The following is an 18,894-nucleotide window of genomic DNA, read 5'->3' on the forward strand; positions in this document are numbered from 1 at the left end:
ATTTGTTAGTGAATATATTGTTTTCATGGCATACGCATTCTACGAAACTAGTTTCAACGATCCAACCGTCAAATTTGTTTGTTTACACTTCCAGATCATATACGCCAAAAATCGGAAAAAAATAAACATTCAGAGATTAAGTAATAGGATAAAACTTTTCGACGGTTATAAACGAAAAATCACGATTTAATGGTTATTTCAACTCTGATTTTCATGATTTTTTACAGCTACACTCCTTGACCCTATATGAATACAATGAACCACTTCGATCGTCAATTTAAAATATTTACACTAGTGGATACCACAAAATCTTATGTTATATTTAACAAAAGTATAAATAAACTCTTAATTGTTAGTGAATATATTGTTTTAATAGCATATGTATTCTATGAAACCAGTTTCAACGATCCAATCGTTAAACTTGTTTGTTTATACTTCGAGATCGTATACCCCAAAAATCGGAAAAAATAAACATTCAGAGATCACGTAATGGGACAAATTTTTCAATGCTTATAAACAAAAATCACGATTAAACAGTTATTTTAACTCCGATTTTGATGATTTTTTACAGCTACATTCCTTGACCCTATATGAATACAATGAACCAATTTGATCGTCAATTTAAAATATATATTTTCTAACAAAAACCCAATCCGAACTACAATAATATATTTTTCTAACAAAATAATTTTTTTATTTTATTTATTTTTGTATAGACTTTGCGAGACGAAGATTATTATTTCGTTGCGCAAAGTCATCCAAATTTTTTTTTTAAATTTAATTTTAGTAAAGACTTTGCGAGACGAAGATTATTATTTCGTCGCGCAAAGGCATCCAAAAATTTTTAAAAATAATTTTTTATTTATTTATTTTTGTAAATACTTTGCGAGACGAATCACTATTCGTCGCGCAAAACTTTGTGCACCGAATTCTAGTATTCGTCGCGCAAAGTTACTTTTCGCGACGATTCTTTGTCGTCGCGCAAAGTTTTGTCGCGCAAAGAGACTTTGTGCGACGATTTGTTTTTCGTTGCGCAAAATTGAGTCGCGTAAGACTTTGAGCGACGATTATTTATATTTGTCGCGCAAAGTCACTTTGCGCGACGAATTTTGTTTCGTCGCACAAAGTTTGGTCGCGCAAGGGGTTTTTTTTAGTAGTGCATCTCCATGTGAGGTATTATTCTTACGAAACCCTAGCCACCAAGGCTTCTATAAATACATTGCCACTCACAAGGCCTGAGGTACGTCTGAAGCTTTGCAGAAATCCCCTCTCACAAACCCTAGCTGCACTGGCGGATCTTGTTCGGTTCATTTTTACACATGATTTTTCATGTTATTCACCCACTATTTTGAGTTAGTTCTTGACATTTTATAGCTTTTTACTTCTTTTTTGTGTTTTAATAGGTTTTACCTTGGTTTGTATGAAAATGAGCTAAAAGTGCATTATTTGATATAAATTCTGTTTTTGTTCATTTTCGTAGGTCAACTTCGTGGCCTTGGATCAGCATGTTCCGGTCCTTGGATGAGGTGATGATCTTCATAAGACTTGTTCCAATGGATGTTAACTACAACATATCCAAATTTGAGCTCCATTGGGCAAGTGTAGCCTATCCAGCTGATCGGACAATTGACGCTGGCTCTGGATGTTTGTTTTGGCCCAGTTTTCACCCCCACTTAATAGCATTTTATTTCTACTTGTTACCACACCTTTTGGTAACAATGGATTGCATTTGAGTGGCATTTCCTGAGTCAATTGGAGCCTTGGATTATACCTTAAAACAAGGTTTCATCATTTGCAAGGGGACAATGGGCAATAGCTTTAGAGAAAGAATAAGTTTTATACTAAAAGAAAAGCTGGAAAGGAGGAGAGAGAGAAGTCAAAAGGGATTGCAATCAGATTTGGGGGAGTTTTTGCAACGGGAGAGAGGGTATTCCACCATTCTACACAATTGAGAGCAGATTTTGGAGCTTGGAGCTAGGAGAAAGACAAGGTGCAGTCAAGAAAAGTGGAGAAGAAGACTTCCACCATTGATGATCTTGAAGCTTTCATCATTTTCTGAAAATCTGTAAACTCTTTCTAATTTCATTTTGAATTTGTGTTTGAAATGATTATGAGGAACTAAACTCCATAGCTAGGGCTTAGGTTGAAGCCCTAAACATGATTACCTTATTGTTTTGATGCTTGAGTGTATGAATTTCTAGATGTTGTTGATGAACCCCATTCACTAATTGAATTTTATGATATGTGTTTGCTTCCTTTGCTTAATCACCTTAGGTTGTATGCATGTAGCTAAAGTTGAGAAGTTGTGTAAGATAACCAAGAACACAATTTCTAATTAGCAACAAATGATTGAACTTGTTTAAGTGAGCATCATGTGAATTGGTTTCTTGACAACAATTGATGAATTCCAATTCACCAAATTAATCTATCCTTGATGTGTGTTTTCCTTGATTGATTACCTTTGAAAGCATGCTTCTTGAGGTTGTTGGGATTATGTGTATCTTCATGTTTTCCTAAGCAATAGATGGATGGAGTAAGAACCATCCATGTGAATTGGTTTCTTGAATACCTAATGTAAACACCATGCTATTAGGGTTCTTGTGATGTTCATATTCTCTTTGAACTTAATGGGTTTTCCTTGCAATCGAATCGAAGTACGAACCATACCTAGGTTCGGTTATGAGGAGGGCACAAGTATTGTAGCACGAACCATGCACTTTACGTATATTAGAGAGAATCAATGCGTCTTGAGCCACGACCCATGGTCTTGATTGCGAACATCTTCATCAATACATTTAGAGTTCATCACTTGAGTATCCATGAACATGGGTAGAATTGTTTAGGGTGGATTCCGAAACCCTAGTGTTTGTTACATTTTAATTTCACATTTTGATAATTCATCTCTGCCATTCACATTTAAATTCAAAGTCCATTTACTTTCATGCAATAGAAATAGGTCACTTGAACCAAATCAAAAAACCCCCCCAATGTGTGTGTGAGTTGCGTGTTTGACACGTTTTGTGTCTTTGTCACTGAATTTTGTTTGTTTCGTAATTGTTTTGGACTTTTGGTCCGCGTTGTGTTCTTGAATTTTCTGTGCTGATTCCAACCGTATAAAGAACGTGAATTTTGGATAAACGGTTGGAAAGTTATAGGTCAAAAACTGGACAGAGGTCGAAACTGAAAAACAGAGAAACGAATCTGTCCAAATGGTGATAAACGGGTGATAGAAAGTGCTGTTTGTGTTTTTCTTTATTTTCTTGTGTTGTTTCATTTCTTTTATCTTCCTTACTTCATTTTTAGTTTCCAATTTGTATTGTGTTTGTGTGTTGTGTAAAATTAGTGTTCTTTACGTACTCAAATTAGAACTTATAGGAAACCGACAAGTTCTTCGTGGGATCGACCCCGTACTTACATAATCTATACTTCATTAGATTCGTGCACTTGCGGGTATTTTTAATTGGTTGTTTGCACATTAATTTGTGTCCTTTTAGGAATGCAACAGATCTACAAAGGCGCAAGGAGGTGCAGCTACACCTCCCCTCGCCGGAAAATCTCTTTAAGAAGCTGGAAATGCCCCTCTGCTACTGCCCACCAGCTGTTCGATTATTTGCTGCGCAAGGCTGCCTGGCTTCTTTTTTTTAAGTGGTATGTCCAAAACGCAAAGTTTTGGTCCAAGTGAAACCAAAAAAATAATAATAATAAAATAAAAAGAAAGGGCCACTAGCCGCTACCCACACCGGCCAACTCCCCAACCACATTCCTTTTTTCTCAATCCTCCTTTGCCTCCATCATCCATTAGCTTTTCTCTTTGTGTTTTTTTCATTATCATTGACTATCTGTCACTCTCTCAAATTGGTACAAGTAAATTCCATTACATTCATTCAACAACGAAACTGTGAAAGGATCTCTCTCCCTCTTTGTATTCTTTGATTCATTTGGTAGAAACCCAGTTGTTTCAAAGGCAAAAGAAGGGTTGTGAAGTGGGCATAAGCCATGGCAGCTCCAAAACCAGAAGAGATAAGCCATCCACCAATGGACCAACCCTCCACAATTTGTCTGGAAAATTAATTTCTCTCTCAAATTTCAAAGTTATTTCTCTTTATGCTTTGATTAATTAAGATGGATTGTTGGGTTTTGGTTAATTGATTGAGTTTTTGTTTTGGCTATTTTGTATAGATTTTTTTGAATTTATTTATTTCTCTATATTTTGAGTTTTTAATTAATTAATAAAGATTGTTGTGGTTTGATTAAATGATTAATATGGTGAATTGGTTAATATTTCAATGTGGTGTTTATTTGTATATAATTAACATGGTGAATTGGTTAATGTGATTAATATAGTGTTTTTAGCCTTTTTAAATATCGTTTAAATTATCAGGGTATTTGGTTGTTTTTTTCGTTAAGCTTTTAGGCTTTGAAATATTGCCCTTTCCTTGAAAATTTTCTGGGTCCGCCGCTGAGCTGCCACTTTCTCCCTCTCTCACACAAGGCTCCGGCCACCCGGTTCTCCTCGTGAGTAAAAGACCATTCTCTAGGGAGAAAGAGGAGTTAAGAGGAAGAAGGGATCTTGAGACGAATATTCTCTAGGGAGGAAAATCACTCCCACACCATGCATACATAATTTTGAAGTGAAAACACATCTTTCCGAACACAGTACACCTAATAAATACCACCTTAGAGGACAAGAACATAGCATTGTAATTGACAATACAAAATCAAACACAGAAAAGGGTAGGAGGCCTAACAAATTAAGGAGATTTATTTCCTAAGTTAATTAGGTGATTTATTTCCTTTTTTCATATAGTAGACAATCCTTGTATAATTAGGAGAGATTCTCCTATTTAATTAATGTATCTATTTCCTTGTATAATTAGGAGAGATTCTCCTAGTAGACAAACCTTGTGTGATGTGGTCTCCTCCCCCTACTGGTTGGGTTAAAGTCAACATTGATGGTTCTTGTAAAGCTTCAGGCTCAGGTTTTCGGGGTGTTTTCTGAAATAGTGAGGGCAAGGTTCTTGGTGCTTTTGCTTCTAATCAAGACTGGCCTAGCTCAACTGCGGCTAAAGGTCTTGCTTTTCTTGAGGCTATCAGAGTTGCTTGGGTGAGAGATTGGAAGCATCTTTGGCTCGAAACTGATTCTTCTTTGGTAGGTCATTTTTTCTCCTCTACCTCTTATTCCATTCCCTTGTTTTTGCATATGGAGTGGAAGAACTGTTTTTGGCACATTAAGAAGATAAATTTTGTTTGCACTCATATTTATCGGGAAGGTAATTGTGTCACAAATATATTAGCAAATTTTGGTGCTGATAACGGTGCCTATTACTGGTGGGACTCCTTACTTTCGTGGGCTGCTACCGCTTATGCTAAAGATTTTGTGGGTTTTCTCATGTTTCGCTTTCGTTGATCTTGTGTGTCTAGTTTGATCCCATCCTTGGGGTTGGCTTTGTTGTGGGGTTTGGTCAGTTATCCCCCCCATTGTTTACTTATTCTTTTTAATAAATTTCTCCTCATACCATGGAGGTTTTTATTTAAATAATAATAATAATAAAATAAATAAATAAACTGTTATGCCATCAACAAAAATCACATAACTTTGGGAATTGGTGAGAGTTAAGACCTGACCGGAAATCACATAAATGTGGTCGGGTACGTAAGGTTTCAATTTAGAGTTAGACTCTAAATTTTCGACAAAAGAAATGTCAATGCTGTTGATAATTCTTTGTCCACGTAGCACACATATGTTGTCCCAGTTGATCAGTTTGTCCAAAGGGGCAATCCATAATGCATTTGCTAATGCACTTTTCGTTTTCATATATAGGCTGTCTCCTGCTCTGTGTCTTCTTCTGTGGATTCTAGATTGGATGAATGGATGCATAAATGCATAAATGCACAGTGACTGCATTAGTTCGCTATTTCTCATTGTTTTGCATGTCTTAAAACTCTCCAGCTATATTGTTCCTCTAATGTCTAAATTCAATCTATCATATGCTTCAATTGTGGTGATGTGTATGACGATTTGCTTTTTACTTTGTTATTTTTTTTTAAAAAATATTTCCATGGCCTTTGTCACTTTTAGATTAACTGCATTTGGATGTGTTTGAATCAATGGGGTGAGTACAAGCTTCTACTAGCACAAGTTATCCAAGCCTAATAAAACAAAAAATCCCAAAAACATATACCCAAATAGAACTCAAAACTAGAAATAGAAAACTTAACTCACGCAGACTCGACTGGTTTGCTTTGGACAGAGAGGGACAACTTCACGAACATGGCTGGCTGACTGGTCACCCATCGCCACCAACCGATTTCCGGGGTTCCTATTACATGTTTCTTTTATACAATTATTGCAAATGCATGCATTGTTATTCCCTGATCCCCATCTTGTTTTTTTTTAATCTTATGTGATAATATAAATAATTAACAATTTGATCAAGAATTGATCAGTCCATGCCAGCCTTACTTTCACTATTGTCATCCCTGCTCCTTTATAAATGCGGACCTTTTGGTTCAATTTGTAGCCAAAAAGTGAACAGGTAGTACCTATATGTAATTTTAGATAGGCTTAGTTGTACAGATAGTCTTATTTGATTGCATGTCTTATTGATCGAAACCTACGTTTTTGACTTTAACAATATCTCTTTAACTTCTGATCCATATTTCATATAGTAGTTGGACGACTTGACTTCATGCAGATTAAATTATTGTTTACTTGAAGTCAAGTTTCCTGCATGCCCTTCCATCTTGTTTGAAAATTAATCTTGTGAGTATTATTGCTCAGGAATTCGAGTTCAAACCAGTCTATGTATATAGCTCTATCAACTTCCACATATGCTTTAAGAGTTGAAAACAGAATTATGAAAACAGATTCTAGTATGGGGTTATCCCAGTGCTTATTTGATATGTCCAGTTACATGCTTTACAAACTATTTCTCTTGTCTAATCTTGTGGTTATTGCAAACTCTTTGTACTCTTTACAGCAGCCATCATGCCATGATGAGGAGAGCTCTGCCTTGCTGGAGTTCAAGCAAAGCTTTATTGTTAACTTATCTGCTTCCGTTTATGAGGGTGCCTATACGAAAGTTTCATCATGGAAACTAGCTGATGGAGAAACTAGCAACTGCTGCTCGTGGGACGGCGTGGATTGTGATGTGCAGACGGGTCACGTGATTGGCCTTGATCTTAGTAGCAGTTGTCTCTATGGATCTATCCACTCCAACAGCAGCCTCTTCCGCCTTGTCCATCTTCAGAGACTGAACCTTGCTGATAATCACTTCAATTACTCTCAAATTCCTACCAACATTAGGAATTTTCCGAGGCTCACTTATCTCAACTTCTCTGCCTCTGCATTTTCTGGTCAAGTTCCATCGGAAGTTTCACAGTTGTCCAAGTTGTCATCCCTTGATCTATCTTTCAATCTTGATATAGTTTCCGGTAATGGATTGTTGCTTAACGCATCCAATTTTGGAAGTCTAGTTCAAAACTTAACCAGTCTAGAAAAGCTTGATCTCAGTTACATTAGTATATCTTCGACAGTGCCCAATTCCATGGCAAATTTATCATTTTTGACATCCCTGGCCCTCTTGGACTGTGAGCTGTTTGGTGAATTCCCAGTAAGAATTTTCAAATTACCAAACTTACAACGTCTGAATGTGGGATACAACCTGGATCTTACTGGTTTTATGCCTGAATTTAATCGAAGTAGTCTTCTCATGTCACTGAAACTTGGGTACACTAGGATTTTCGGAAACTTGCGTTCAATCGCAAAGCTTGATTTGTTGCAAGAGTTGGATGCGCCTGCATGTAATTTTTCCGAAGGGTTGGTTCCAGCTTCACTTGGTAATCTTAGGCAGCTCACTTATCTAGACATTTCTGAAAACAAATTTGGAGGTCCCATTCCTGATTCTTTGGCAAACCTTACCCAGCTCACTTGGCTTTCGCTTCATCAGAATCAATTCACTGGTCCAATCCCACCTTGGCTAGGTAACCTTACTACACTAACTCATCTAGATCTTGGTAGAAATCAATTAAATAGTTCCATTCCCAAGTCATTATCAAATCAAAGTAATCTCCAGGACCTTTTTCTAGATCACAATAGACTCAGCGGTCCGGTTGAGTTTCACATGTTTCTTAAGCTACAAAATCTCACGGCACTCCGTCTAGGTGATAACAATTTAGACTTGCTCATTGAATCCGGAACTGTGAATGCACCTATTCAACAGTTCAGGATTCTAGGATTGGGTTCATGCAACATAAGAGAGTTCCCAGATTTCCTGAGATATCAAGTAAACTTGCAGTGGTTGAGACTTGCTGAAAACAAAATGCATGGCCAAGTACCGCAATGGATGTGGAACACAAGCACAGAAACTTTGAAGTACATCGACATGTCATCCAACATGCTACTCGGACAACTACCTATACCTCCGCCAAACCTCCTATACTATCAAATGTCAAACAACAATTTAACTGGACAAGTTTCACCATTGATTTGCAGTTTGAGTCAACTTCGGTTTCTTGATTTGTCGAATAACAGATTGAGTGGCATGCTTCCGCAGTGTCTTGGAAACTTTAGTGATGGTCTGCAAGTTTTAAATCTCAGAAACAACTCTTTTCATGGCTTTCTTCCTCAAACATACACAACGGCTAACAGAAGCATTCTGAAAATGATTGATGTTAGTCATAACCAATTGCAAGGGCACCTACCGAGGTCATTGGCGAATTGTGTGATGCTTGAGTTTATGGTTCTGTCAAGCAATAAATTCAATGATGTTTTCCCGTTGTGGTTTGGGACTCTCCCAAAGTTAAAACTTGTGGCGATGGACCATAATGAGTTGTATGATGTGATAGGGAAGCCTGAAAAGAATCTTAGTTTCCCTGAGTTGCGCTTTCTTGATCTGTCTTACAATAATTTCACAGGTGAGTTTCCACTTGAATACATTTTCTCTGGGAATGCCATGAGAGGCATCACTCTGAACCAGTCCACATATTTGAAGGCAGAGATAACTATTGACATTTCTTTCGCCACTCGTATGGACTTCGCAACTCGTATCGATTTCACAACTCGTATTGATGTCGAGTACTCAATAACAGCAACAATTAAAGGTGTGGAGAGATACTTTGCAAAAATTCAAGAAGACTTTACGGCCATTGATCTCTCCAGCAACAAATTTGAGGGAAGGATTCCTGAATTTATTGGAGAACTAAAGGGCCTTCGCTCACTCAATATGTCCAACAACATTCTCACTGGTTCCATCCCATCATCATTAGGGAACTTAACACAGCTTGAATCATTGGACCTCTCACACAACAACTTCTCAGGAGAGATCCCTCCACAACTGGCGCAGCTTACCTTCCTTGGAGAATTTGATGTCTCTCACAACAACCTTACAGGTCCAATACCACAAGGAAGGCAACTTACTACATTCAATAGCACTTCATATGAGGGAAACCCTGGATTGTGTGGAGATATATTGCCAAACAAATGCGGAGTTGCTAAGGCCCCTCAACTGCCACCTTCAAGCGTGGAAGAAAATGATTCAGGCTCAGCTGGAGCATTTGAATTTGATTGGAAATTTATTTTGGCGGGATTGGGAAGCGGGTTGGTCGTGGGAGTGGTTATTGCGGACGTTGCAATCACAAGGAGGCAGGAGATGTTTCTGAAGAGTGTTGGAATGATCAGATTAATGATAACCAAAAGGGAGAGTTGCGGAGGCATAAATTGAGTTTACTAATTAGGCTTTGCATCTTCTGTTTTTCTCTGTGTTGTGTGGTTCTTTCCTTCTCCTTCTATCCTTTGTTGAGTCTGTAGTGTAGTGTGTGCTGGATTGATGGATGCATGACAGCGGTTATGTTAGTTTGCATTTATGTTGATGTTGGTGTGGCACCTTTATGCAATGGAAAAAAAAAACTTTTGTATGTGCTTTTACCGTTGTTTGTATTTGTTCGTGTGTTTGATCTTCTGGTTTATTTGTTCTACTGTTAAGGTTTTGCATATGATTTTATATTGATTGGATTTATTACTTCTTTTTTCTACTAGGGTTTTCAACTCTGTATAAATCTCTCATGTATCATACTTATCAAATCAATCCAAAATACAAAGTTTACAATTCATTTAATTTTGGATTTTAATGTTAAGGAAGTTTTGTTTACACAGAACATTGCAGCTCTGGTGTGGTTTGATATCTGCACTTCTTCTGTGTCAATCATCATGAGCTCTAAAATGAATGAGAGACAAAGAAGTGCACAAACTTGTTTCCAGTGGTGTCTGGTGTTCTTGCAAGAAAAAGCGACAACGAGAATGTCTCCATATCGACACATGTTTTAAATAACTGCATTTCCATTTGACTTGTTAAATAGATATCATCATGAAATACATCAATCTTATTCAAAATCCAGCTTGGACTTGGTATTTGTTAATGAATACAGAAAGAACGTTTATGTATAAAGGAGAATGTGAATGGGATCACTATCCAGATCACAGCAGTTAGACAGTGTAGTGTTGGTTAATGGCGTCGATATCTATACCCTTCAGCTTGGCAAATGACTCAACCTTGCCCTTGAGAGTGTGAAGCTCCCTCAACCTGCAATATCAAAAACCAAAGTAAGAAAAAGAAGGATAAGCAAATAGGCAAATGAATTCTCATTATATCTCGGCATTTAACTCAGCTATTATCTCTACCATTGTAAGCTTTACCTTGCAATCTCTGCCCGCCTTTTAGCTTCCTCTGCCATGAGATTAATGTCCCTAAAAGTGTTCCTCTCCGAGAACATTTTTCTGTCAACAGATTGGAGTCCATGTAGTGTTCGCTGTTCAGTTGCCCATGCAGCCTCACGAGCTTCCTTTCCAAAGTCGTTTTTGCTGGTAAATGCGGTCTGGTAAGATGGATAAAAGCATACCAAATCAGTCTTAACTAAGGAATTCATGATGATTAAAGGTATACAATAGTTTCGTTCATCACCGTTGCATATTTTATGAGAAGTTTGTTCACAATCTTAAGCAATCAAGGTGAAGTCAGGTACTCACTCTTTGATCTACTACCAAACCCCATGCCTGTCCACTGAGAGCATAACGGACAGCAAATTTGATGGGATCAAGGAGCATGTAAATGATAATATTGTACAACCAAATTATACCAGTCCATCCCCAACCAATACTTCTGATGTTAGTAAATTTCCAGGTTGCAGTGGCAGATATTACAGTTGCAATCTGCAAAAAATTATTCGCCGTTAAAAATATTTCGAAACATTGGAAGTAAAAGGGTAATATCAAGGTAGGAACTGTTAATAAACTGAATTTGAGACATTAAGAGGGCAGAGGTAATTGGTGTACAATGCATGAAGCTTTTCCCTCCAAAATTTATCTAAAATCTCAGGATGTGTCTGGAGATCAGACATCTCATATAAACTAGAATTATTTTATCAAACTATAGACAATAAATCAGAAAATATCCACTTCAAGAAAAGGAAAGAAAAATGAGGGGGTGGATTTTAGAACGGTTTTCAGTTGACCCAAATAGGTCCTCTTTTGTATTAATTAAACTAGTTTTGATAGTCTGTTTCAGAAACCATATCTATCCTATATTTGGCAGAAAGTATGTTTCATGTAACCAAATTATAAATTCATTACCAGTTGAGCAACGATGAAAGCAATAACAAGCAAAAAGCCAGGTCTTTCGGTGAAAGACCAACCCCGGGAGCGAGTGACAAATATCAAGGCCTGGCTGATGGTGCTGATTTGAAGATACAGAGCAGACGACATCTGGTCGTTTAGTTTAGCAGCAACTGTCTTATTTGTCATATTAAAATGGTGTTGATTGAAGTCTCTCACACCAAATTTTTCCTGCAAGAAGAAAGGTCAGTGTCCAAAGTCAAGAAAGTAATGAAAATCTATCCATGATTTCATCTATTCTTTAAGTGAACATACAATAGACTTTGCAATGACCATATCAGTAGAATACAACCCTAATTTAAACAACAAAAGACAAAACTTCTTTTGGAACAAAAACACTTGGGAAGAAAACAGTCATGTCTGCTATGTATAAAATATAAAAGGGCACCCTGAATTTTGTTAGCCAACCACAAAAGTTCGAAGTTTTATGAAATTCTTCACAACATGACAAGAAAAGGGAGGCCATTTACCGGAAAGAAGTTGGTTTCATAGGATATCCAGAAGAACAAAACAGTCGTTAGACCCAGGTAACCACCAAGAGCAATTCCAGTTACAAAAATTTCACTGAGCTTCCAACTGTCGGGAAATGGAGACGGTTTGACCCTATCTTTCGATATGGTCATGATAGTTCCTATCAGCAAGCTAACAAGTTAGGTAATGAGCAGGAGCAAAAATTCATTAAATGGATGGAAAAGCGTAAAACTAGAAAAGCTAACCATCATTAAGAACAGCAATGACAAGAACCATGAAAGGAGGAAAGTCGAATTTCCAGAAGACAGCCAGCAACATAAAACCGAGCTGTAATACACATTTATGTTGGAAATGAGATAAGATTGATGGCAAGAAACATTCTATAAGATTCCATATAAAAATAGTAACTTAAACAGGAAGCTTACCACAATTCGTATGGTGATCGACACAGCATATATCTGGGAAGGGGAAACAAGAAAAAGAAACTAAGCAGGTGTTCTTGACAACTAAATATTTTACTAACTAGTTCATGGATGTTTTGAAATCATTAGGTTACCGTATAGTTTTTCATTCTCTGGAAGATAGCACGACTTGTTAACACAGCACTAATGATTACACTCAATCCAGGTTCTGTTAAAACTATATCAGAAGCGCTGCGGGCAGCATCTGTGGAATCTGCTACTGCAATTCCAATGTCAGCTTTCTTTAAGGCAGGGGCATCATTCACTCCATCACCAGTCATTCCACAGATATGTTTTCTAGCTTGTAATCTCTTCACAATCTCATATTTATGCTCTGAAGGGAAAGAAAGATATGATGAGAAACAGAATAAAACAATCAAATCCACAGCGCTTAAATAATAAAAGAACAAGACTAACCAGGAAAGACGCCAGCAAAACCGTCAGCTTTTTCAATGAGTTCATCAATGGGGATGGTAGCAAGATCCCCATCCTTACTTTCACCAAGCAGAGCTGAAGAGGGATACATGTTTGTGCCCATCCCAAGCCTCCTTCCTGTTTCCTTACCAATTGCAAGTTGGTCCCCTGCAAATGGTGATGCATGAAGGTTACATCTCTAATAGCTTAAGGTGAAACTGTATATGGAGGAAAAAGAAAAGGCCAGTAAAAATAAAAAATTCTAAGCTCAGTGGTTTGTACCAGTGATCATTTTAACACTGACACCAAGATCCAGAGCTCTTCTGATTGTTTCAGCACTATCATGGCGAGGAGGGTCAAAGAGAGGGAGAAGGCCAACAAATTCCCAAGGGCCACCAGGACTATCTTTGGTTCCAGCAGGTACTTCCTGGAGGAAATCTCTGTCTCAAAAATCTAAACCAAAAAACATGTCCACCAGGCAGTAAAGAATTCAAATGACATTAACTACCTGACGGGCAACACCAAGGGATCGTAGTCCACGTTCAGCAAACTTGTCAATCATTGTATGTACCTTCTTTTCAATTTCTGATTTGTTATGTGCCAGATGAAGAATCTGCATAACATACATTTGATTAGAGCTCAAAATTTTTGTTAGCAATCTTAAGGTTTACAGGACTGCTGAAATTTTTTGACATCTGTATTTCACCTGCTCTGGTGCACCCTTGCTGACCCTGTGCATTTTACCAGCAGCATCAATATATGTAAGTGCAGTTCTTTTATCCGTAGGATTGAATGGAAGGAAGTGAATTTCTCTGATTCCAGCTCGTGCCTTAAAAAGTTGACATAAGAATTACATAAAAAAAATCAGCCCAAAACTAAAGATAAGACTCAAATCAATGATTTAGAAAGAGTAATTTGGACAATACCTCCTTAGGGTCTGCCAACATTGAAACAATTGCAGTATCAATAGCATCTTGATTCTCTAATCTCGATGCTCTTGCAGCCATAAGTATAACCTGATCCTTGTCAACACCTTTCGCGAAAACCTGCCGTGACATGGATAACATCAAAATAAATGAAAATTGCAACATATTGATCTTTCATTAAAAGGCTTTCATTATAAGAAAAAGTGTAATCTTTCATTTACCAGGGAAAAAAGAAGAAGAAGAAAGCATGAGCTTTCAATTCATATCTAGGAATAATTAGAAAAAGTTCTCTTAATATGCATTAGCAAAAATTTGCTACCTTGATCTTCACTGATCACCTAAGATATGTAATTGTCTAATGGACATCACTTAATTTAAGTGTGTAAAATATGTTGGTTTTGGTACATCCCTCTTCCTGTGATGTGTGCCGGTGACTGAACTTACAAAAATATGTTCCTAAGGGTGAAGTATTTACTATGTTTTATTGTTCCATTGATTTTAAAGTGAGTTGAAGGGACCACAAGCAATACCTCAACCATGTTTTTGTCCACTGTAAGCTTGTTAAGTGTCAGTGTCCCTGTTTTATCACTGCATAGTACATCCATTCCAGCCATTTCTTCAATGGCAGTCATTCTCTTTGTTATGGCACCCTGCAAAAAACATGGATTTCTATTATGCACCTTTGAATTTAAATAGGAAAATCTATTAAATGTCTTCAATTTTATCTTCCAAATCAATCTCTGAAGTGGAGTTTGTGCAATCACAAACCTGCTGAGACAAACGATGTGAACCAATGGCCATTGTAACAGAAAGAACAGTTGGCATAGCAATAGGGATCCCACCAATTAGGAGGACAAGTAGGTTATCAATACCCACACGGTATTCCCTCCCATGAATTCCATATATTACTATGATTTCAATCACCATCCCCACAGCAATTGAACAAATGCAGAAATTTCCAATTGATGTTAAAACCTGCAACCATGAAACCATTATTGCCATTTGTTATCAGTGAGCACATGTGACATTAGTTATTATAACAATGTAGAGAAATTTTTCACGAGTGCTTGAAAACTCTCGTTGTTCAAAACCCAACACTCAACACAAAATGACTTATAAAATAACCTGCTGGAAATGGCCAACATGCGTTGTGTTTTCCACAAGATGAGCTGCCTTTCCAAAGAAAGTGTGAACTCCAGTTGCAATAACAACTGCTTCAATCTCTCCCTGCTTGCATGTTGATCCCGAGTAAACCCCGTCACCAGGATTTTTGGTCACTGGAAGTGATTCTCCAGTAAGAGCAGACTACAAGTGAAAAGGAGAATTTCAAATTCCGGAAAGGCTGATACTACACCATATCAATAATATTCCTTAATTATAAAAAGCTTATAAACTTAAGACAGAAACAGGAACGCGTGTAGAGAAGATTGTTGACTCTGTCTCATTAACAGATATATTTTTTTCAACATGGTCTGTTCTGCGGCATCGAACTTATATACACACATCATATTTTATTGATTTACCTGATCGATCTTTAAAGGATCTCCTTCAAGAAGACGTGCATCAGCAGGAACGATATCACCAAGTTTGATGCTAATTATGTCTCCAGGAACCAAAACAGCTGCATCTTCTTCAGCCCATTTTCCATCACGCAGGACCTGGTAAACATTCATAGGTCAAAACAAAGTAGAAACAAGATGCTAATTCATAGTTTCTTACTACATGCCAATATGCCAAGATATTTCATCATTCAGAAATTCCAATCTATCTAGAGCAATTTTAATCATTGACCAATCCAAGTAAGGCTAATGTAGGCAAGAGCTTCAACAAGAAACAAAAGAAGAAAGGGAAGGTCAAACTGCAAAGCTAGCTTATCCAAAAGTCATCAAGAGAAAGACCTTTGCTTTAGGGGCCAACCGAGCCATAAGAGCAGCAGCTGCATTTCCTGCATTGTTTTCCTCTATAAAACTGATGGTAGAATTGATAATGAGGAGGACCAGGATGCCAAAAAAATCATGGTAATCTGCTGGTTTTGACTGGAAAAAAAAAAAAAAAAAAAAAAAAGGGGTTATGTCACAATCACTGTACTGTAGATTCCTTGCACTGAAGAAAATCACCCCCAACTTTTTTTTTATATTTTAGTGTCATATTTTTTTGATTTATTCAGAAATGGCCGTCAATGAGATTTGAACTCAGGACCTCCTTCAACATAGTGGAAAGTAATAACCATTAGACCAAATGGTAGTTGGCCTGAAGTAATATAGACTTACCCCTCCTTGTGTGAAAGCAATGGCTATGATAGCTGCAGCTTCCATAACCCAGGACAGAGGATTCCACATAAAGCCCAAAAACTTCAAGAATTTACTTTCCTATGGATGAACAGAAAATAAAACAATCTTTAACAATCCTTATGGATGAACACATAAATATATATAAAGAGATTATCATGCTATAACAGTTGGTTTCTGACCTTTTTTTCTTCAAGTTTATTATAGCCAAATAAATCCAACCGCTCTTGGACTTCATCAGAGCTCAAACCATCTCTTGTGCATTTCAGATGGTCAAAAACTTCTTTCAGGGGTACATTCTCCTGCATAAATCACATCCAAGTTTTATCAAGGGCTATTTAGCTCCAACTATCAAATTGTAGAGTAATGAAACATTTTATTTTCTCTCTGCTTTCTGCTGTCAAATTGTAGAACTTGAAACTACTATCAATGCTCATTTGGTCATACCAGATCAACAGCTTCCTTGATGATAGCATCGAGGGCAATCGAGTCCGCCACCATTTTGGATTCCCTTTAGCCTCCTCAACTCCTCCACTAGCAAGTTGTCGGTAAGGAGCCTGCACAGACAGTACTTCATATCAAAATTTGCCTTCTTTTTCCTTTCATTTTCTTTGCAAGGACATAAAACTTATTGCAGGATCACACTATCTATAAACATGATTAACTTTTCCTGGAAAATATATCCCCATGAAAGATACCAACACACAGATTATGGCACCATTAACAAAACAACAGAAAGAAAATGAAGAGGAAAAAAAACCAGCTGATCAACATAATCACAATACTCAAATCAAAGAAAATTACTAACCAAGAATGTGATTAAATCACAACCCAGAAAAGCTTGTGGTCTGCAAATTAAGCAAAATCCCAGCTCTGCAACATAGAAAGCCACAAACTTTCATTACCCTTTTAACCTCCCCTGAGCCCAAGAGCCAAAAGAAAGCACTTAGCAGTGTTTGGAGTGAGAGTAGAGAGTGCCAGGAAATGTACAAATGCCTTGGAATATATAAAGACACCCCACACCACTAAGGGACCAACAAAACACAACCAATCAACGTGTTCTGAATTGGGCAAAGTACAATATAAGATGTACCAATTAAAATTAAGAAGAGTATGTGGGTCGGTCCAGATGCAAAATGACATCTCCGCCGCTTGTGAAGATCAGCCGGCCAAGGCCAGCATAAAGCTCTGCCAACCAAACCAATACTTTCTTATTTACAGGTTTTTTTTTTTTTTTGGTTCAAACGGTTGTTTACTTTGCCGCTATTTGCTGGTAGGGGCTTTGGTCGCAACGTTTCTATTCTTTAGGTTCCGTACGGAGTCAGCAAATTGTCATTTATTAATGTCTCTCTCTCTCTCTCTCTCCAATTTTATAATGTCTCTTTTCCCCATTTGATTCTCTTTTTAGAAAAGACAAAGGTTATGAATGAAGTGAAAGGAAGTTGATTTTGCTGAATATTTTAATATAAGATGAGTCTTAATCTGATTTTAACTCACAATACCTCGGATATGAAAGAGATAAATGTTTTTACCCGCTTGAACTATAAACCCATAGCAATGATAATTAATTTACCACTCAAGTAGCTAGCATCTGAAAACTTAAATTACTTTGCTGATAGAGTTTGATCAGAACAATACAAAAAATATAAATAAAAAAATTCAGAAGAAAAATCCTTGGGTGGCTTTTGCACACAAGGACCGACTTTGATCAAATAAAAATAATTAAAGAATTGTAATGAGCAATTATATGTATAATAAATATTTTTAAGGAACTATTATTGTTGACGCTCCAAAAAATAATCTTGCATTCCTCCTTGTTAAAAACATAAGGAAGAAATTACAGTTTGAGAAGTACATAATTGTATTTTTTTGGAGTGTCAATAACAACTCTTATAATAGTAATTTTTGGGTGAAATGTTATATGCTTCGTTTGTCAATCATAATCATTGAACAAATGGACTCATGTTTGAATGTGCGGTCTTATCGAGAATCTAGCAACATAATATGCTCAATGCTAAATTTGTGACACAAGAGATCATTCCTATTAATTCTTCAGAAACCAGGAATGGGAGTGATATTCAAGTCGTTGAGCCCTAACAACTCATTTTCAAGTCACTCTAAAAAACATAATTGAGAAATTACATTTTGCGGAGTGCATTATTAATTTTTTAGAATGTTAATAATAAGGATAATATTAGGGAAATCATCTTTTTTTACCACAAGAGTAATGTTAGGAATACCATTTAAAAAAATATATATATTATATTGTTCGTTTGTCAATCATAATAATTGAACAAATAAACTTATCTTTGAAAGTACGGTATTATCGAGAATCTAACGATATAATAATGTGCTCAATTTGTCAGACAAGAAATCATTCCTTGTAATTCTTTGGTGGCCAGAGATAGGAGTCGGTTTCAAGATATTGATACCCTAACTCCTAGGTTACTATATTTTAATTCTGGTAGCTTTGTACATTTCCACTAGGCCGGATTATGGGCTAGTTATAGGGGTGGGCATAAAAACCGATGAACCGATCAAACCGAACGAACCGAACCAAACCGAACCGAAAAAGGGTATTTTTTGACTGAACCGAAAAAGTCAAACTTGGACCTGAACCGAACCGAAGGTCCACGGTTCGGCTCTCGGGTCTAATTTTTTCAGAA

General features: G+C 37.0%; 2 protein-coding genes and 1 long non-coding RNA gene across 3 annotated transcripts; 2 read left to right on the top strand and 1 right to left on the bottom strand.

Moving 5' to 3' along the window:
• Nucleotides 1–1,298: 1,298 nt before the first annotated feature.
• LOC148296834 (uncharacterized) lies at nucleotides 1,299–2,243 on the top strand. The gene is made up of 2 exons (XR_015833376.1): nucleotides 1,299–1,352; nucleotides 1,481–2,243. It is a non-coding gene; the product is annotated as an uncharacterized LOC148296834 (long non-coding RNA).
• Nucleotides 2,244–4,999: 2,756 nt separating this feature from the next.
• LOC110746322 (receptor-like protein 9DC3) lies at nucleotides 5,000–10,016 on the top strand (the record flags this gene model as incomplete). The annotated part of the gene is made up of 2 exons (XM_021946536.2): nucleotides 5,000–5,149; nucleotides 6,981–10,016. Coding segments are annotated over 2 exons (2,892 nt in total), but the record flags the coding sequence as incomplete, so codon positions are not given.
• Nucleotides 10,017–10,316: 300 nt separating this feature from the next.
• Nucleotides 10,317–17,143, bottom strand: LOC110746325 (plasma membrane ATPase 1-like). Its single transcript, XM_021946538.2, has 22 exons — nucleotides 17,037–17,143; nucleotides 16,676–16,785; nucleotides 16,411–16,530; nucleotides 16,211–16,309; nucleotides 15,839–15,976; nucleotides 15,464–15,598; nucleotides 15,066–15,245; nucleotides 14,709–14,915; nucleotides 14,471–14,590; nucleotides 13,941–14,060; nucleotides 13,721–13,843; nucleotides 13,523–13,627; nucleotides 13,297–13,441; nucleotides 13,018–13,182; nucleotides 12,696–12,934; nucleotides 12,565–12,597; nucleotides 12,385–12,466; nucleotides 12,139–12,299; nucleotides 11,627–11,839; nucleotides 11,024–11,206; nucleotides 10,694–10,872; nucleotides 10,317–10,580 (listed from the first exon to the last, which is right to left on the bottom strand). The coding sequence occupies exons 2-22, from the start codon at nucleotides 16,727–16,729 to the stop codon at nucleotides 10,484–10,486; spliced, it is 2,898 nt and encodes a 965-aa protein (XP_021802230.1). The 5' UTR covers nucleotides 16,730–16,785; nucleotides 17,037–17,143; the 3' UTR covers nucleotides 10,317–10,483.
• Between the last annotated feature and the right edge of the window lie 1,751 nt (nucleotides 17,144–18,894).

Source organism: Prunus avium, chromosome 2 (assembly GCF_965620075.1).
Source record: "Prunus avium chromosome 2, drPruAviu1.hap1.1, whole genome shotgun sequence".
Classification (NCBI taxonomy): Eukaryota; Viridiplantae; Streptophyta; class Magnoliopsida; order Rosales; family Rosaceae; genus Prunus; species Prunus avium.

Coding starts and splice junctions, on each gene's coding strand:
- LOC110746325 (XM_021946538.2), bottom strand. CDS start 16,729: ATGGTGGCGGACTCGATTGCCCTCGATGCTATCATCAAGGAAGCTGTT. Junction 13,183..13,296: donor CAGTGTTAAAATGATCACTG/GTACAAACCACT, acceptor CACCATTTGCAG/GGGACCAACTTGCAATTGGT. Junction 12,467..12,564: donor CGATCACCATACGAATTGTG/GTAAGCTTCCTG, acceptor TGTGTATTACAG/CTCGGTTTTATGTTGCTGGC.